Source organism: Myodes glareolus, chromosome 4 (assembly GCF_982192425.1).
Source record: "Myodes glareolus chromosome 4, mMyoGla1.1, whole genome shotgun sequence".
NCBI classification, from domain to species: domain Eukaryota; kingdom Metazoa; phylum Chordata; class Mammalia; order Rodentia; family Cricetidae; genus Myodes; species Myodes glareolus.
Window position 1 is genome coordinate 83,511,580 of NC_142029.1, and position 19,937 is coordinate 83,531,516.

Sequence of the window (19,937 nt, forward strand, 5' to 3'; positions counted from 1 at the left end):
CCCACTATCATTTTTTTAAAGGTTTATGTTTATTAATTTTAATCATGTGCGCGTTGGGGTGGGGGGGTGCACGTGCCAGTGCCTGTGGAGGCCAGAAACTGCAGTTACACCGTGGACGGGGAACTGAGCCTAGAACCTCTGCGGAAGCGATGAGCCCTCAACCATTGAGCCATCACTCCAGCACCGCACTGTCATAAATTTGGTTTTGTGGTCCACGGAGTTTAGGTAGGGCTGCATACACGGACATGGTGGCAGCATAGACAACTCGCCACTAAAGACAGTGGCTGTACCACTAAGGACAATGACTCCCACTCCCACAATAACCGCCAGCTGCCAATCACACCTGGAGGAGGGGCCAGACTCCCATGGACCCCTCCCTCATCATCAGCTGCCAATCACACCTGGAGGAGGGACCAGACTCCCATGGACCCCTCCCTCATCATCAGCTGCCAATAACACCTGGAGGAGGGGCCAGACCCCCATGGGCCACTCCCTCATCATCAGCTGCCAATAACACCTGGAGGAGGGGCCAGACCCCATGGGCCCCGCCCTCAGCCATGATGCGTGTTGATGGGTTCAGTCCTGTGCAGGTCCTCCCAGTTACTTTGAGTTCATGAGTGTGGCAAGCACTCAATGCCTAGAGTATAGCGTTCCGCAGCCCCACAACCTCACTGTCGGGCCCTTCCATCCTTTCTGCAACACGAGGATCTCTTGAAGGACTGGGTGTGAACCAGAACTCTCTCCTACTGCTGTCCTTTACAGAGGTGATGAAATTAAGTAACAAATTCTCCTTCCCCAGAGGGATTCAAGTTAGAGTAGATTGAAGTAGATTGATTCTGTGTTGGTGTAGTAACAGAATGGGTAAGACTTTGACCTGAAAGAACCCATCGGCCTGGGAGGGCATATGTCATTTAAAAGGGTTTACCTGGGGACACAGCGATTAACTTGGGTCCCAATCCTTGGCTTTGAGCCAGCTTGGCCTCTGCTGCTCCTGACTAACAATCAAAAACACTGCAAGGACCCAGCGCTGACGTGGGTTAGTCTGAAGATACCCAGATTGAATTTCATATATCTGGGACCAGGCCTAGCTTGCCTCAGGGACTGTGACTTTCCAGATAGGTACTGCCCTTTGGATACTCTTGACACCAACACCCTAACTTCCTGTGGCCATTATAGTCCCAGCTCTGCCCTGTGCCCACTGGCCTTGAATACCAAGTTCCTCCCCACCCTTTCCTATAGAGCTCTTTCCCCAATGAAATTCTGCTTACCTTTCAGGTCTTAGATTTTTTGCTTGTTTGTTCGTTTGGTGTTTTTAGACAGGGTTTCTCTGTAGCTTTGGAGCTGTCCTGGAACTAGCTCTTGTAGACCAGGCTGGCCTCGAACTTACAGAGAGCTGCCTGCCTCTGCCTCCCTAGTGCTGGGATTAAAGGCATGCGTGACCACCGCCCAACTCAGGTCTCGGGTTTAAAGACTCCTTTAGTCCCCAAGACAAAGTCAGATCTCTATTATATTACCTCCATTTCTTTTTTAATTACCAACTTTAAAAACCATTTTATTATGATAAAATAAATATAGCCTAACAGTTAACATTTTTGCCATTTGAAGTGTATATTTTTGAACTGGATATTTTTTCCTTTCTTTTCTTTTACCACGTTAAAAAAATTATTTGTGTGTTTGAGGGGGGTGTGAATGTTGGGGGTCAGAGGGCAACTTGCAGTAGTTGGTTCTCTTGGGTTCTGGGGATTGAACTCAAATTGTTAGGCTTGGTGGCAGGCAACTCTTCTGGCTAAGCCATCTCACCAGCCTCCCCCCCACCACATGCATGCATGCATGCACACATACACATATGCACACACACACGCATGTACAAAAACAGACGTACACATGTACACACATGCACACACACGCACACACATGCACGCATGCACATACAAAAGCAAATGCACACATGTACACACAGACATACACATGCACACATGCACGCATGCACACACACAAACACACATACACACACACACCAACATTTTTCTCCACACATTTTAAAATTCCTTTTTGATACCTATCATTAAACTGTAAGTTTAATGACTCATGGCATAATTATTTATTAATGTTTGCCTTCTTGGCTGGTGTGTAAACTCCTTAAGGCAGAGGCTTGCTTTGTAGTCTATGACATTCTCTTGTGTTTAGTGCAATTCCTGGAGATCTGACAATAAGTACTGTTGAGTTATGAATGGGTATATTATAGAACCGAGGAAAACAATTGAGATATCAAAGCACGAGGAAAAGAAAGAGCAGCCACACTTCTGTACTATGCGAAGTGGGCAGTGGGAGTCGGGAGAATCTCCAGAACTGGAAGGCTCTGTGTGTTCCCGATGCCAAGGACACTTGTGCCTTTGGTAACATTTCCCTGTGGTTGTTCCTCTTAGGCCATCATGCCGCTGAGATGGATTGACCCCTCCCTGCCACCATTGGCAAGCTTTATCTGTGAGGACAGCATTTCTTGCCTAGCTTGCTGCAGCGTCCTGGATTGTCTTCCATCACGGGCTCTCGGGGGTGGGAGGTGTTCTTCTCCATACCTGGCTTCTGTCTGACAGAGCTAAGACAGTAGCTGGCCGCTCAGGGTGAGTGTGTGCAGTTTAGAGCCAGCAATCCTATGGGCCAATTTTCTGCTTCGCTTCCCCTAGCTACCTCACATTCAGTCCCTTTGTGGCCACCACCAGATCCACTCCTTACTTCCCATAGACTGCCAACTGCCACCAGTGGTTCTGGAGTCTTGGAAGGATGAAGGGATGCAGCCACCTGTTTCCTCCTCCTCTCTGGCTGGCTGCCCTAGGCCTGCCCATCACAAGTAGAACACATCAGACTCTCTAGACCATGAGTTAGCCTGGCCCAGCCTGGTGGTCTGATGGCCACTTCTGCACAGACACACTACCCCTGCTACCACCCTTGGACCATAGCCTTTCAAACCTGAGACCAGTTGTCCCCTTCTCAAGGACTTTCTTCTATTGGAGGGTTTCTCCCAGACCTGCGACTTGATTTGACTGAGACCTAAGGGCTTGGGGCATGCTCAGTAAAGCATGTAGATGGCATACTCTACAGCCTCAGTCTCGAGAGGTATACCAGTTGTAGGCACCCCTTGGCTGCCTGATGCCTGTTCCTCCACCGCCAGCCAAGCCCTCTACAGTGTAAGGGAGGAAAGAGGAAACAAGGGTCTCTCAACTTGTGGGAGGTTTCTGGAACCACCCTTACCGCAGGAGCAGCTGTCCCTGGCCACACATGGAGCTTTGGTGACTCCAGTAAGGGACCAATGGTCTTTCCTCATAGCTACACTGCAAGGCTGCTGGAGTACCTTCGCCGGCCCTGCCAGACAGATGGGGAAACTGGGGCTCAGAGAGGATATGTCTTGCCTTGAGTCGCAGAGTAAGTCAGGAGTAGAGCCTGACCAGAGTCTAAGCCATGAGTTTTGCAGCCTGCTGCCGAGACACCCTGGCCACTGCCCTGGGTTTTGTGTGTCTGTGGTGTGTGAGCCTGCAGCCCTGAAGACGTCGTCAAACACAATCAAGGTCAAGGGAAGTCAGGCCGTTCGTCTTCAATTGCACAGAGGGAGACACTAAAACTCAGAGAGGTTCAACAACTTACCCCAAGTTGCTCAGTGAGAAAGTGGTGGAGCTGGCACTCCAACCCTGGCTTCCAGTCCTTGTCTGTCTGCAAGCCCTGAGCCTATGTTCGCTCCCATAACAGAGTCCTTCCCTGCCAAGGCTGGAGATGGTCCCTGGGTTTGATCACCTCAGTATTATCAGTGAAGCAGACCCAGGGCCTATCAGCTTAGGTGCCCAGCTTTCTCCCTAGTGGCCAAGTCCCTGTCAATATGGACCTGACATACAGACTTCAGCAAAAACTGGGGCTACTGACCCTACTCACCCTTCATTTAGTGGGACAGGGGACTTTGAAAACCAACAGACACTGTTCTTCATTTTCAAGGTCTGACTTTCTCAGGCATCTATGAGCATCACTTGGGATGGTGTACTAGCCCCTGTGCTCATGAGAGATGGTACCCAGAGACTCCAGGACCTAGGCCTTTCTGTGCCAACAGCCCATGTCCAAGGCCACAACTGTTCCCCTATACTTGCATTCCCCTACAGGGGGAAGGGATACTGCTTGTGGGTGACGAATTTGTTCCAAGGACCTTAAGGGACAGGTTAACACATCCTCCCACCCACCCACCCTTTCTTTCTGCACAGCCCTTATGGGGACAGTGGCCATGTTCTTGGAACTCAAATCCTTGCAGGTTCTGCACTTTACTACCAAGGGCTCAGACCTTGGCACTTAGCCTTGAGCTACCCTGTATACAATCCGACCACTTAGCACACTGCTGGGCCTGAGCCCTTGTCTTCCACTATTCTGTGTTCTGCCTATTTCTTTCTTTCATGGGGCATAGATGCAGTTCTTCCAAATCAGTGGCTTAGGACAACTTCAGCCACTGGTCATGTACTGACAAAAAGGGCCAGGGACTTGCCAAGGTCATCTAGCAGGCTGGGGCTGGGATCATGGGCCCTTCCCTGAACTTATCAGTCATTGACCCCCATATGCTATGTGCCACTTATTCCACCAACCCCGGGAGACAGAGGGACATGCCTGTTGACTGAAACCTTTTTTTAATGGCAGTGTAACTCATTCCTCAATCAAACCTCTATGGCCACCAGAAAAACAGACACATTAAATGGCATTCCAAAGGACAAGTGTCCCTAACCCATTTTTTTTTTTTTTCCCATCACAGCAATCAGGTAAAGAAATCAAGGCTCAGAAAGACAAGTCGCTTGCCCGGGTCCTATAACACAAGGAACTCGGCCGGGCCTCAAGCTCCATGTGCTGAGACCTGACTTGGACTCACCTGGTTTGGGAGTTGTTTTGGGTGGTCTCCAAGGCACCTTGCTGCTGAGCATCTCTACTGTCGGGCATGTTGGAGTCCCTGGTCAGGCAGCACAGTATCCTGCTTCGGAACTGCGTGGCATCTGCTGTGGGCATTCACCAAAGACAGCGCTGTTCAGCGTCAGTCTCCCACAGTGAGAGATTGGCCTTGAGTGGGGCAGTGGGGGCGGGCATGGGGCAGGAGTAGGCGGCGCCTGGATTGACCCAGAGGGCCCCATTTCCTCTCTATTTTCAGAAGCTCGGAATGTCCCTAGGCAGTGAAGTTGCTCAGGACGAAAACTTTCCTTTTCTTCCTGGTTTCGCTGTACTCAAGATGAGGAGAATTTCAATGAAGCCGGACTTCATTTTTATGCAAATCGACCCTGGTTCTCCCAGAAGGTCTAGCCAATGGGCTCAGGATTTCTAGGCCCCCAGAAAACCTCCTCACTGTCTTTAAAGGGACACTTTGGAGCAAATGGGGGTTCCCAGCACAAAGCCAGACCCTGAACCGGAGACGGCTGCTAGTCCCGATGGCCATTCTGCAGCCTCAGCCTCAACAGATGAATGCAACCCAAGTGGGTTTGCCGGGAGTCCCCTGGCCCCAGACCCATACTCGACACTGCAGGAAAGCCCGCAGCTCCTGCTTTCAAGGAGTACAGTATTGGGGGAGGGCAACGGGAGGAACGACTTCATAGTGCATAGAAGCATCTGCACTAAAGCAGGCATGAGAGAGAACCCCCAAATGGGGCCATTCAGGGACACCTAAACACAAGCAAGGATTTGCCCCTTCAGTTAAAGGAGGAAAAGCTAGTTGGCAGGCAGCCAAGAACAGAGGCAGAAAATACACAAGGCAGGCATTTCTCTGAATACCAGAAAGCTTCCTCTAAGGTGAACTGTATATTTATTCCTACAGCTGATATAACAAAAAACCTGTAATCCAGATAGCTTAGAGCAGTAGAAATGCATTCTCTCCTAGTTCAGGAGGTCGGGGCCTGAAATGCAGATGTGAAAGGGCCACACTCCCTCCAAAGCTCACAGGAAGACTGTTTACCTCTGTGCTAGTTTCTGGAGGTCACCGCCCCTGCTCATCTTCCTTGGCTTTGAGATGCAGCATCTGTAACCCCTCACTTTCCCAGAGCTGTCTTCCCATCTCCGTCTATATCTCTTTCCGTATAAGAGCACCAACCAACAGACGAGGGCCCATCACAATCCTATCCAAGTTCATCTTAGCAGATTACACCTGCTTATACCCCATTTCCAAGGAAGCCCCCCTCTCTGAAGCTCTGGCTGGACATTAATTTGACAAAGACAAAGTTTAACTCAGTGCAGATTGTATACAGGAGGTGTCGGCAGGCATTCCTGTTGTTACTGGGGGAAATCAGGGCTCCCTTTGTGGGTCTGTAGTCTGGTAAGAGAATTTAGGAACAGACATAGAAAAAAAAAAGCTTGAGAAAAATTTTCTTAAAATTTGAGAGTAAAACAACATGGCAGGTGGTACATGGAACCTCTTTCATAAGAATAAGTGATCCGGGTGAGGCTTGGCTCTACAGATAATAAAGGCTACAAGGTTATCAACATATCCACTCCCAGCCTTCTGGATAGAAAACAGGAATACACATTCCTCTCGTTGAAGAGAAAAGCCTGTGTGTTTAACAGTTCTGAATTCTTTATTGCTAATCTGTGAGCCCATGGAACTGGTGCCTTCTACAGGCTCTTGTGTCCTGAGACAAAAGATTGCACCAGGGACATGTGGCTAGAAATAGCCTTAGAAGCCATATACTAAGAAAAAACAAACAAACAAACAAAAAAACTAAGAGGCACACACCTTTAATCTCAGCACTCAGGAGGCAGAGGCAGGATGATCTCTGTGAATTCAAGGCCATCCTGGTCTACAGATGAGTTCCAGGACAGGCAAGACTCCACAGAGAAACCCTGTCTCAAAAAGTCAAAGAGGAAGAAAGAGGAGGAGAAGGAGAAGAAGAGGAGGAGGAGGAGAAGAAGGAAAAGAGTAAGAGTGGGCTAGTGAGCTGAAAGGGGAAGCTCCAAAAGCATTGGACCAGAAGGAATAGCCTTCATAATACATTTACATAGCACCCAACTTCTTCATGTTTGTGTATCATGGTTTTTTTTTTGGTGTGTGTGTGTGTGTATGTGTGCATGTTTTATTAGATGAAGCCCGGGTATTTCCCTGTCAACTAGTTTTCTTCATATTGTAACCTTGGTGTAGCTTTCTCTGGTCTCTACTCTGCTGTCACACTAAGAAATGTCCCTAAGAAGATCATTGAGCCTGCTAGTCATAGGTGATGCTATCCTAACTGAGGAAGTCAGGTGACTAAGGAACATTGGACTGTCCCCAAACAATTCAGGACATGGACCACATTCACCCAAAGCTTCTTCCATAGTATAGTTGAGGGTACGTTGGGCAGGAGGCCCAAGTCTTTAACTCTGACCTGGTCCCTGTGTCTCCCTGGGCCTCAGTTTGAACTATTTAGATCATGAGGTGATAGTCTGGAGGCTGGCCATCAATGACTGCCAGCTCCAAATGGGGAGAGCTTTGGCAGGGGGCTGATTGGCTGTGCTGAGGGGAGGGGTGATGTCATCGCCAGTAATATCATTGTGCCCCCATTATGAGGGAACTGAACTAGAAGGGAGAAGATAAGGGATTGTTGTTCAAGATGAAAGTTGGGAAAGGCTAGAGAGACATGTGACCTGGGGAAGGGTAGCGGACCTGAGTGGATCTGGAAAAGAAAAGTTATTGCCTAGGTCAGTGAAACCTAAGGGTAGAGGGACCCTGGGAAGTGATAAGGCCCTAAAATGCCCAGTAAAGGCCACAGACGAACACCAGAGGCAACAGGGCCAGTCAGCCCTGTGTCCCAGAGAAGGCAGTGGCTTGTATCTTAGCCCCTGTGAGGGGAGGGTTGGTGGCCTGCCAACAGAAGCTGATAACTGGCTCTCAGAGTCACCTGGGGACAAAGGATAAATGTCTCCACACAAAGTCCATGCTGGGACACAGGGAGTAGGAGAGGCTGCTCTAGCCGTCGGAAAATGGCAATTTAGTTTCTTCTTGCAAAATAAATACAGCCCCCATGGTGGTTATTCTGTCTGGTCCCTCCGTCCACTTCCCTGGCTGCTGCCCAAGAGGAGGAGGGCTCATCCTGGGAGTCTCCACCAGTGTCCTCTGGTCTCTGGGTAAACTAGGCCAATTCGGGGTAGCGGCAGCAGAAGGGACGGCGGTCTGAAGAGTGTGTGTGTTGTTAGTGGCGTATGAAGCTGTGCCTGTGGGTGTGTTTGCAGAAGTGGAGGGGTTTGAGAGGGCCAGGGGGTATCTGGTGTCTTCTATTTCTTTCTGCCGTATTCCTCTGAGACCTAAAGCTCACTGATGCAGCTAGGCTGGTTGGCCAGCAAGTCCCAAACACTCTCTCCTTTCTGCTCTGCCCCCACATTACTGGGGTTACAGGATAGGCTTTTTCATGAGGTCTCGGGATTTGAACTCAGGACCTCATGCTTGTGCAGCAAGCACCCTTGCCCACTTAGTTGTTTCCTCAGGCCTGCATTTGGAATTTTGATATCTCTCCCTCCCTCTCTGTCTCTCTCCCTCCCTTCCTCCCTCCCTCCCTCCCTCCCTGTGGCTACTCTTTTGGCAGCAGAGAAATCCTTGTCCTTGTAGCTAGCTACAACTCTCACTGTGTGTGCAGCTCCTCCCTGGCTCCGGGTAGGAGAGAAGTCTCCCAACCATAGGCCTTCATAGAGATCCACATCTGAACCACAGGGACCGTTTGTCGGTACAGAAACTTGAGCTCAACTCATGGGTCTTCTACTTAGGAACTGAGTGATCCTGACCAAGGTGTTCCATCTCTCCTAGTCTAAGCTGCCGCTACGAAGGTGGGCTAGTACCACCATGTCGTGAAACTGTAGGTGAGGAATGAGTTGAGTGATTGGGAAGATGTCAGTGGGAAAGATGCTCTGAGGTTCTGTGTGCTGTGATTCATTTAAAAATGCCCCGAAGAAAAGCCACACCATGCAACAAGGCTCACATGGGAGGTTTGTTAGAAGAGCAGAGAGAAGGAACAGAGAGGTGGGCAGAGATTTGTTCCTGGGGATTAGAGTGGCAGAAGAGAAAGAGGGGTGGGGGAAGAGACAGGAGATGGGCAAGGCCCACCTTTTAAAAGGGAATGAAGCAAACATGCACAGAGGATACTCTTAGGGTTGCAGCTGGGGACATATTCTGTAAGGACCCCAAGGACAGGCCAGTACAGATGCCTGAATACTAACACTGTGGCACACATAAAATAAAATAAATATTAAATTACACCAAAAAACTAAAAAAAAAACTTAACTAAGCTGAGTTCTTATTTTTGGTTTAAAAATCTTGCTTGACAGTTGTTATTCTAAAAGTTGTCATTCTAAAAGTTGTCATTCTAAAAGTTGTCATTCTAAAAGTTGTCATTCTAAAAGGAGCAGCAAGTGGACAACAGACCGTGGACCACTTCCCCTTTTAAAATATTTATTTTTATTTTATGTGTATGAGTGTTTGTCTGCATGCTAGAAGTATATGGATCTCCTGAATGCAGTGTCTGCAGAGGCTAGAAAAGGGCATCAGATTTCTGGAACTGGATTTACGGATGGTTTCGTGCCACCGTGTGAGTGCTAGGAGCTGAACTGCTAGGAGCCAGTGCTCTTAGCTGCTGGACCGTCGACATGTCTTCTGCGAGTGACCTACACTGTATGGCTACAGTTCTTTGTGTGTATGAGTTAACCCCAAAAGCCTCTCAGTAAAAAAAAAAAAAAAGAAAAGAAATCAAAGCAAAGGTTTCCTTCTAAAGTCCAGTTTCTGTAAATGAGTTCTCTGTGGTTCTCACCACCTACTTTTTGGTTCCTTTACCCTCCCTACTAGATCACACGTTGGGTTATTTTATCTGTGAAGTGTTTCTAAATGTTGCCATGATTGTGTGTCTTGAATTCTTACTCAGTGTGTTTATGATTTAGGATTCCAGTAGAGATCACAAGGCAACTGACCAATTTTGCAAGTATTCATTTTACAAAGTACATGAAGATGGTCACTTAATCAACACCATCATCTGGCTATTGCTATAGAAGAAAGTACTATAAATTTTTCTTTTTCTTTCTTTTTTTTTTTTTGGTCTTTGTAAACATCTTTAAATGCAGGTTAAAAATTGAGCATAATTCACCCTTTCAAAAACTTAGAATGTAAGTAATGCATTTTTTTATTCTTTTGTGTGTGTGTGTGTGTGTGTGTGTGTGTGTGTGTGTGTGAATAAGAATGTGGTTTGAATGAGAATGGCCCCCACAGGCTCATCTCTTTGAATGTTTGTTTTCCATTTGGTGTACTGTTCTGAAATGCCTAGGAGGTGTGGGCTTGGAGGAGGTGTGTCACTGGACAGAGGAGGCTTTGAGTTTCAAAAGCCCATGCCAGAAATCTTAAATGGAACCACCAAAATTTTAAAAGCCCCAACTAGACATCTCTTACCACCAAACGAAACCTCCAGTGCCAGGAATGAGTTCCCTCTAACTGACTTGTTGGCCAAAGGGGCCCCACGGAAACCCCTAAACAGCCCTGGCTATTGCCAAGGCTACTGGTTATTCACTACAAACCGCTGGTGAGTCCCTATTGCTGAACACATAGCTCACTGAACATGGAGACGTGTAGCTGAAGCTTGCCTACCCCTCCTGACGAGCATTTGTGATACTTGGAAGGTCCTACACACTACCAGAGGAGAAAGGGAAACACCAACCTAGCCACAAACCCTGTGAACTACAGTGGTGGCCGGTCTGCAAGATTTACGGCTGCAATAGTGGCGCAGTCGCTGTGAGAGCAGCCATCCACTGTCTGGTTGGCATTAAGGTCCACTCTATGAGATGGAGTCGATGCTTGATACTGCTCTGGAGGCTGAAACTATTTAGACCTGAGACTAATTAGGGAAAACTAGGTGGGAAACAAATACTGACATTTGAAAAATGAATGAAATTCATGCCCTGGCAATGCTGAAGCATGCATGGGCAGCTCGTATATGGCGGTTCTGTTGATCTTGTCCATGTTGGGTTTCATGGTCTAAGTTGATGAGGACGACTGACCAGGTCTCTTCCTCAAGAGGGCATCATGACAGATGGTTGTGAGCCACCAGGTGCTTGCTGGGAATAGAATTTAGAACCTTTGGAAGAGCAGGCAGTGTTTTTAACCACCGAGCCAAGGGATGTAGTAAGGAATATAGCCAAGGCTCCTAATGACTTTCTGCTATTCTCATCGTTCTGTGTCTTGCTCAGCCATTGTCATGGAAGTTTTCTTCTGCACAGATGTGAAATTACACAAATACCCACAACTGAACAGTGTGCAGAGAATGAGAGACCTGAAATACTCAGTCCTGAATAGGACGTCTCCATCAAAGCCCTCCCGTCAGGGCTCAGAGAACTCTGGAGAAGAAGCAGAAAGATTGTAAGAGCCCCTGGGGATGGACTTCTCCAAGGAAATGAGACCTTCTAGGCCCAACAGGACTGAAGCACACATGAACTCAGAAACTGGCAGTACACACGGGACCCACACAGGTCTCGGTAGGATTTTTTGGAGCGGTTTGTTTATTTGTTTGTTTCATAAAGCTTTGTCAGGGCTTTTTCTTAACCTTACAGATCTTTTGTTTATATATTATGATTTCCAGTTTTGATTTTATAGGTTTTGTGTGTGCGCAAATGTGTGTGTATCTGAGTCTGTGTTTCCTGTATTATTATTATTTTTTTTTAGCTCTTTTTGTCCTCTATTTGTTTGTTTTGCTCTATTCTGGTTTATTTTTATTTGATCTTCTTTTACATTATTTTTTTTTAGATTTCTGTTTGTTTTCTAATGAGAGAGAAAGAAAAGGTGTGGATTTGGGTGGGTGGAGAAGCAAAGAAGGAGTTGGGGGAGGGGAATCATACTCAAAATACATTGTATGAAAAAGATTATTTCAATTAAAAAAAAAACGATTTCAATCTCTCTCTCTCTCTCTCTCTCTCTCTCTCTGCCTCCATCTCGCAGATAAAATGAGATAATATGTAAACTCTCGGCTATTCCCGCAGCACCATCCCTGCCTGTCTGCTGACTGCCAGCAGGTACCAGAGCCATGATGATTATGGACTAACCCTCTGCAATCATAATCAAGCCCCCCAACTGAGTGCTTTCTTTTGTAAGTTGCCTTGGTCAAGGTGTCTCGTCATGGCATCAGAACAGTTAGTGACACACACAGCATGCGCGTGGAGGACAACTTTTCAGGAATTGGCCCTCTCCCGCTAGGTCTCCACATCCCAGCGAATCTGACTCAGGTTGTCTGGCTTGGCACAAAACTTGTTTACCTGCTGAGCCGTCTTACCTGCCCATAGAATGCATTTAGAAATTAGGCTTTTCTTTCTCAACCACCTATTATCTATTTCGTAACAGCGGAGAGTGGTGTGGAGGCAGAGAAAGATAACTCTGCGGGTGCTTGGCTTGGCGGTCAGGGTTGGCTGCTTGAGAAAAAGCTGCATACTTTAAACCCCTGTTGGAGAACTGGGGACAACGCAAGGCGGTCTGTGTCTGGGAACAGCGGCCTGGAGTGTTCAGACCTTTTGAAACAAATGTATCGTGTAAAGGACACTATTGGGTCTTTCTGTCCTTATTCGGAGAGTTTGGCTTGTCTAGACCACAGATTTAGACTAAGGCTCTAAGGGTACAACAGGGAAACTGACATCCTTCCCCTATCAAAAACAAGCAAACAGTAAAACCCCACAGTGTGACAGTTGATGAAATAAGATTAATATATTTAGAGAAATATCTGTGTCTAATGAAAAGGTACCAATGTTCAGCTAGAACCCGATTCTTGGGTCTAAAGCAATAAAATTTTCTTAAGAATAATGGTTTTTAATTTTTTTAAAAAATTTATTGTTGTTATGGGAGGATGAGTCAGGCATGTGGAGGTCAGAGGACAACTTTGTGGAGTTGGTTCTTCTTGTCCACCTTACTCAGATTGCCAGGTTTGCACGACAAGGACCTTTACTCAAGGGCATCTCTCAAGTCCAGTGGCTCTCAGCCTTTGTAATGCTGCGACCTTCTAACACAGCTCCTTGTGATGTGGTGACCTCCAGCTATAAAATTATTTTCGTTGCTACGCCATAATTGTAATTATTTTGAGACAGGGTTTCTCTGTATCTTTGGAGCCTGTCTTGGAATTAACTCTTCTAGATCAGGCTGGCCTCGAATTCCTCACAGAGATCTGCCTGCCTCTGCCTCCCAAGTGCTGGGCCTAAAGGCGTGCACCAGCAACGCCTGGCTTAATTTTTCTACTGTTATGAATGATAATGCGAATATCTATGTTTTAGGGTAGTCTTAAGCGACCTCTGTGAAAGGGTCAGTTGACCCAAAGGGGTCATGAACAACAGGTTGAGAACCATAGTCTAGTCCCAAGCTATTATTTTGTTTTAAGTAGCATCTAGAAATAGGAATTAACTTGAAAGATGAGGGTTTTGTGTTTTGTTTTTTAAAGGTTTATGACTTCTGATAATTTTTTCAGGCTTTTGACTACTTAAAATTTTATCTTGGTGCTGGAAGAAAGGCTCAGCTATTAAAAGCAGTTGCTTCTTTTGCAAAGGACCTAAGTTAAATTACCATAACTCACACTGAAGAGCTCATAACTGCCTGTAACTCTAGCTCCAGGGGATCCAATGCCCTCTTCTAGCCTCCCTGGGCACACTATGTGTGTGCACACATGCATAGGCACACACACGTATAAACAAAAATAAGACAAACCTTTAAAGCTGATCTTGTTGTTTATATTGTTGTTCTGTTTTGTTTTTCTGATACAGGGTCTCACTACGTAGCCCTGGCTATCCTGGTTGTTACTCACTCTGTAGACCAGGCTCGCCTTGAACTCACAGAGATCTGCCAGCCTCTGCCTCCCGAATGCTGGGATTAAAGGCATGCACCATCACTGCCCGGCAGAAAATGTTGTGTTTTTTTTTAAATACAATATTCATTGCATATAAAACAGTTAGTGAAATTTTTTGACATTTCTGCCAATTTTGATTAGTGCCATTCAGATTCTTTTTTAAAAATCTGCTATTTTGGCCAATCTTGCTGTTTGAAAGCCTGGGTGTGTCTATTTGCCTCAAGTAAGTATTTTGTTATTGTGGGATGCACACTTTCTCATCAGAAAATGAGTGTGTTTCTAGTCCCTAGCACTGTTCCCTAAATTTGTCAGGTCTAAACTGTTTATTTTTGTCATGTAGCTCAATTGTCTTAGTGAGCCAAAAGCTGTACATTTTGTTTAGTAGGAGAATCAAAGTTGGAGATCAGAGAACTTGCTCTGTGTAGTTCTGTGCAGTGTTGACTGGTTATTGCTGGGTATCACAGAAGCTGTCAACGAAGCAAAGCTTAGGATGATACTGGCACCAGTGCCCTACAAACCCTTCTTCTGGTTTGTCTTATTTCTAGTTGTATCATGGGTATTTTCTTTCAGCAATAATAATTAAACACGCCCTAATACTATGCACTCCAAGCCATGCCTCCTAATAGTTAAAAGCGACTTTGGTCACCAAAGACGTACATCTGTAACCAAGTATTTAATTTTCAAACTCATTTTAAAAAAATATTTGCTCTTGGTTGTGCTTTGTACAACTTTATAAATGTTGTCTTTTAATACTTTAGGAGAAGTATTTGTTCTTGATAGTTGTATTTGTGTGTGGGTGTATGTGGGTGTGTGTATATTGTATGTATGTGTGTGTTGATGCAGGTGTGTGTGGTCAGAGGTTAACATCTGGTGCCTTTCTCTTTCGTTGCTATCCACCTTATCTTTCGAGACAGGGTCTCTCATTGAACCTGAAGCTCACCACTTTGACTAGGCTGAGTAAGCAATGAACTCCAGGGTTCTGCCTGTCTTTGCTCCACTCAGAACTTGGACTGCAGACATGTATCTCTGCATCTGGCTTTTGTGTGGGTGCTGGGAATATGACCTTGGATCCTCAAGCCTGGGCAGCAAGGAGTTTACAGACTAAACTATCGTCCCTAGCCAGGTAGTTGTGTTCTCATAAAGTTTTATAACTCAGTATTGTCTATTTGCATTTTATAGGAGAATTTTTTAACAATAAAAAATTATTACATTTGTGTGTGAGTGTGTGTGTGCCTCTCTGTGTGTGTGTCTCTGTGTGTGTTTAGAGGTTAGAGGACAGTTTGTGAGAGTTGGTTCTCTCCGTCCACCAGGGATAGAACTCAAATTATCAGTGTTGTCAGAAAGATCCTTCACCCACTGAGCCTTCTCACTGGTCCCTAATTTGTCTCTTGACTTGACCTCTTGAGGTCATCTGGCTGAGTTTACCCTGTTGGGGCTCCCAGGGTCCAGGCTCGGACCCTAACGACTGCTGTGATGGTTCAAACCAAAGCAGAAACCATGATGCCCAGAAAGTACTGGCTAAGCTGGGGTGGTGAAAATGAGCCGCAAGCCTGTCCCTCTCTCAGGTAAGAAGGCCTGGGAGACGTGGGAGGCAGAAGGGAGGAAGAATGAGCCACACAGACGGCGGCAGGGAGAGGACTGGAGTAGGCATTGAGGGTAGAGGGCCTGCCTGCCCTTGGCTGTGGATTGCTGGCCTTGGTCATCCCGAGTCTCTGCGAACTTTCCACAGGCTGGAGTCATGACTCCTGTGTGGCAGGAAGGCCAGAAGGACCTGTTAGAACTCAGGTCTGACAGTACACTGTTCCTTTGCCAGAAGCTTCCAGAAGCTTACCTTCTCACAATAAAAGTGAAAGTTCTTACTTGGGACAGCCTTCTGTTCTCTGACCTTGGCTTCTACAGCTCAGTGCTTCTGGCAACAGCCACACTGGCCTTTTGCTGCTGTGCAAATGTTACAGGCACACTCCTTCCCCTGGGCTTTTCACCCCTCTGCCTGGAACAGTTTCCCTCTGTGCTTATCAGCTCAGGCATTTGCCTCCTCTAATCCCTACTTCAGGGTTGCTGCCCAAGTAAGGCCTTTCTTGACCACCCAGTCTGAAACCCATGCCACCAGAAGCTCCTATTTTGTTGATTTTCCTCCTTCGCCCTGGCCCACAGCATTGTGACATACTGTGTCTTTCATAAGCTCCTTGGACACAGGTGCTTCTGTGATTTCTACTCTAGCCTCAGTAGCTGTACTTTATCCTAGATTTCCCTGTCCATCGTTTCAGTTAGCCATGGTCAAGCACAGCCCAAATATAGGAAATGGAAAATTCTAGAACAAAAGAATTCATACATTTTGACGTGTCTTCTGTTCTGAGGGCAACCTGAATGTAAGTGCTGCAGTGGGATCTTGATCTGATACTGAGACAGGGCTAAACTAAATAATTGGGCCGGATATCAGCACGGGGCTCATCCAGGTCAGAAGGGGAATGGGTGACACTGGGATTCTAACACACGTCCTCAGGATTAATGGAGAATGACAGCAATTAACCCCCCTTCACCACATAGACTCCACATCACCTCAGATCTTCCCAGAAGCTATGCCGAATCGTGAGGTAGCTTGAGAACATTAGACTGTTTGTGGAGACCATGAGGATATACTAGCATAATTAGTCTACTTCCGTTATGACTAGTTATTCATCTTTTACTGTGCCTAATTCATGAATTAGGTTCAATTATGGGAACCGATATATAGGGTATCTATAAGCTGTCTACTTGGGGCCTGCCCTGGCTGGTTTCATGTCAATATGGCACAAGCTAGAGATTTTTGGAGAAGGGACTCTCCACTGAGAAAATGCCCCGACTAGATTGGTCTGTGGTACATTTTCTTGATTGATGATTGATGTGGGAGAGTTCAGTTCACTGAGCAACCAACCCCTGGACTGATTATCCTGGGTCTTGTATGATGGTCCTGGGTTCTATAAGAAAAGCTGAGCGAGCCATGAGAGCAAGCCAGTAAGCAGCACCCCTCCACAGCCTCTGCATCAGCTCCTGCCTCGAGGTTCCTGTTTGAGTTCCTGCCTCCACTTCCCTCAATGAATTGTGACTCAGGATATGGAAGTCAAACAAACCCTTTCCTCCCTGAGTTGCTTTGGTCATGGTACTTTATCACAGCAATGGAAACATGCACGAAGACTGGGCCGAGGTTTACCCAGTGAATAAGCGAGGCAGGTTGCCACGCTTTGAACAAGTGCCTGGTGTAGAAAAGGTGCCCCGTCAACATTTGCCAAATGAAGGAACTGTGCCCTGGGAGTGCCAAAGTGATGTGCTGTGGACCCTTGCTTACTGAGTGTCTCTGGGTAAAGGGGGAGGCCTACATCAAAAGTGGAAAGACTGAGATGAAGCCTCAACCAGAGGCATGATCACAAATGAGGAAAACAAGATGATTGGATTTATCAAGAAAAACCACTGGAAGGTAATGGAGTCCGCCTGTCTTCAGTATCAGGCACACTGTTGCTTGGGTGGCCCAGGTTGTCCAGCGCTGGCCTCTGCTACCTCCTTGATTTTTTTCCTCTGCCACTGTATGTCACTGAAAAAATTTTCATGTGTGTATGTATACTTGTGTGTCATGAATGCAACTGAGTGTGTGCACTCTCCCGTGTGTGTGCATGTGTGTGCAGTTGAATGTGCATGCATGTGGAAGCTAGAGGTTAAGTCTTTCTTGTTTGCTTTCTACCCCTGTACTGTGGCAGAATCTCTCGCAGAACCCAAAGTTCACTGATCTGGCGAGTCTTGCTAGGCAATTTACTCCAGAGACCCCCTCATCTCCTGTTCCTGAGTGCTGGGTTCACAGGCCCATAGTTATACCCTTCGGGAATTTACATAGGTGTAAACCATCTTTCCTCCAAGCCATTCTTCCCATCATCTAATATTTTTATCCACCTAAACTCCCTTTTAAAACTTAAAAATGGGCTTTAGTTTCACCCTAAGGAATTATACCTATGAAAACACAAACCAAAGGATGTATATCTATATGTACATACATATATTTTCTAATATATTGAAATTAACGTTAAACACATTTTCAAATGTTTTTTTTTAACCTATTGTGTAGCTTATTATAGAGTGCTTTTGGAATTTTCTATGGGAAAAGTTGGGGAAATATTTTTTTCAAGAATTTTAAAAGTTTATTCTTTCACAATTTCATACCTGTATAGATCCCTCCAGCCACACACACACACACACACACACACACACACACACACAACGTTTTTTAATGATCCATGGAGTTCTATTAGTGATGTCCACATGCAGGTGGTGTGGGAACATCAACTGAACATGGCACCCTACCAGTGGCCAACCCCAATGAAAAATGACTCCCCCACCCCGCAGCCATCAACTGTCCAGTTAGGGGGGTGGGGACTCATGAGTTCCTCTGCATCCATGATGGACCGTTGTCCAGCTGGATCTTGTGCAGGTAAGCACAGTGGACCATGGTTGGTGAGTGAAGTGGTCACGCCATGCCCAGGGGACAGCATTTAATGACTCTCTCCTCATCTTCTCACCCTTCCATTCTTTCTACGCCCCTTTCCCTGCTCTGGGAAGACTTTCCCCCTGTTTAATGAAAGAGTGTGTTATTTCACCAATGGCAAAGTAAAGGAATGGTTGAGGGGAGGAGGAGGTGGAGGACAGAGGGGATGCCCAGGTCCTCATTGTGCAAAAGTGCTGTTCAGAAACGGGGTCAAATGCCAGGGGGGAGATAGCACATTAAATTATTAAGTACTACATGGAGGTGGGAAGGGAGCTGAGTATAATGATCTAGGTCATTGGGGCAAGTGTCACAGTAGGTGACGAAAAAAATAAGCCCAGGCTAAGGATGACCCTGAATTCTATAGATTCCCCTGCCTCTGCCCTGTATTAGGATCACAAGCTTGTGCCACTAGCCCCATTAATGTGGTGTTGGAAACCAAATCCAGGGAACCCAGGACCTCAAGGACTCTACCAACTGAGCTACATCCTTAGTCTTTCGTCAATACTTTAAAAACATGCCTCTAGGTCTTGGGTAGGAAGGCCATCGCAATGTGCCTGCCATACTCACATGTACTCCACTCTCTACCCGGTTCTCTCTCCCTCTCCCTCCCATTCTCCTCTCCTTCCTCTCTCTCTCTCTCCTCTTTCCCCTCTCCCTCATCTCCTTTTTTTATTTTCAAATACTTCACATGGGCCCCTGACCCGAAAGAAAGCTTCTTGGTTTGCCACGCAGAAGAAGCAAGGGCATTTTGGGTCTCTGCTGACCTCTGCTGGCTATAGCCCCTCTGTGCTCCAGCGATGGAGCAGCAGTATGGCTCCAGCAATACCGGCCTTCAACTGCCTGCATGGACACCTCTGCCTGCAGTATGCAGGGTTTCAGCGGTACTCCAGAGCTGCGCAGCCCTGGGCCGCATTCGTGTTCTCTGGGCCGGATCGACATGGACTGAGTGGAGGGGGTTCCAGCCAAAAAGTCCGTCTCCTCCAGCTCTGGATGAACCTGGAGTTTGTGGAGGCCCAAGGCCCTGGAGGTGCGGGGATGGCAAGCGTCTCCATCTGGACAAGGCTGTATCCAGAGCTGGGGCCCAAAACTGTTCAGTGGGGATTCGGGCTGCCAAGGCCGATCTGGACCACTGCAGTCTGTCCCGAGGCTGAGGAAGATGCGTATCCACAGAGGCAGGGACTGGGATCCAGCCATGCTCCTGGGAGAGACTGCCACATCTCAAAACTGTTTCCTCCTCGGTCAAGTGGCTACATAGACCGAACAGAAGCCCCGTAGGCACCTACCTGTGGGGTCTGAGAGTGCCAGACCTGGAAAGATTTAAAGGGAGTTCTTCCAACCCCGTGCATTCAAAACAGATGAGGAAACAGGGAGAGAGGAGAGAGGGGGCAGAATGGAGGTGGGGAGGAAGAAGGGGAGAAAGGATGGAGAGAGCGGAAGAGAACAGCACCTGTGGGGCAGGCTCCCCAGATCTTGGAGGGGCATGTGCACCCTAAATCTGTGCCCTCTCTGGTCTCTGCCTAGGCTGTGGCTAAGAACTAGAGAAGGGGTGCACAGCAAGACTCAAGAGTCCTGGCAAGTGGGCTGGGAACCAGGGACCAGGGCCAAGGCTG

General features: G+C 47.0%; 1 protein-coding gene across 1 annotated transcript in view; it reads right to left on the reverse strand.

The window, feature by feature from the left end:
• The window catches only part of Acsbg1 (acyl-CoA synthetase bubblegum family member 1), a 60,016-nt gene extending 54,945 nt beyond the window's left edge, over positions 1 to 5,071 (reverse strand). The window contains exon 1 of the mRNA XM_087905669.1: positions 4,892 to 5,071. Coding sequence (XP_087761795.1) covers positions 4,892 to 5,025 — 134 coding nt within the window. The 5' untranslated portion in view covers positions 5,026 to 5,071. The remainder of the gene's footprint in view (positions 1 to 4,891) is intronic.
• Between the last annotated feature and the right edge of the window lie 14,866 nt (positions 5,072 to 19,937).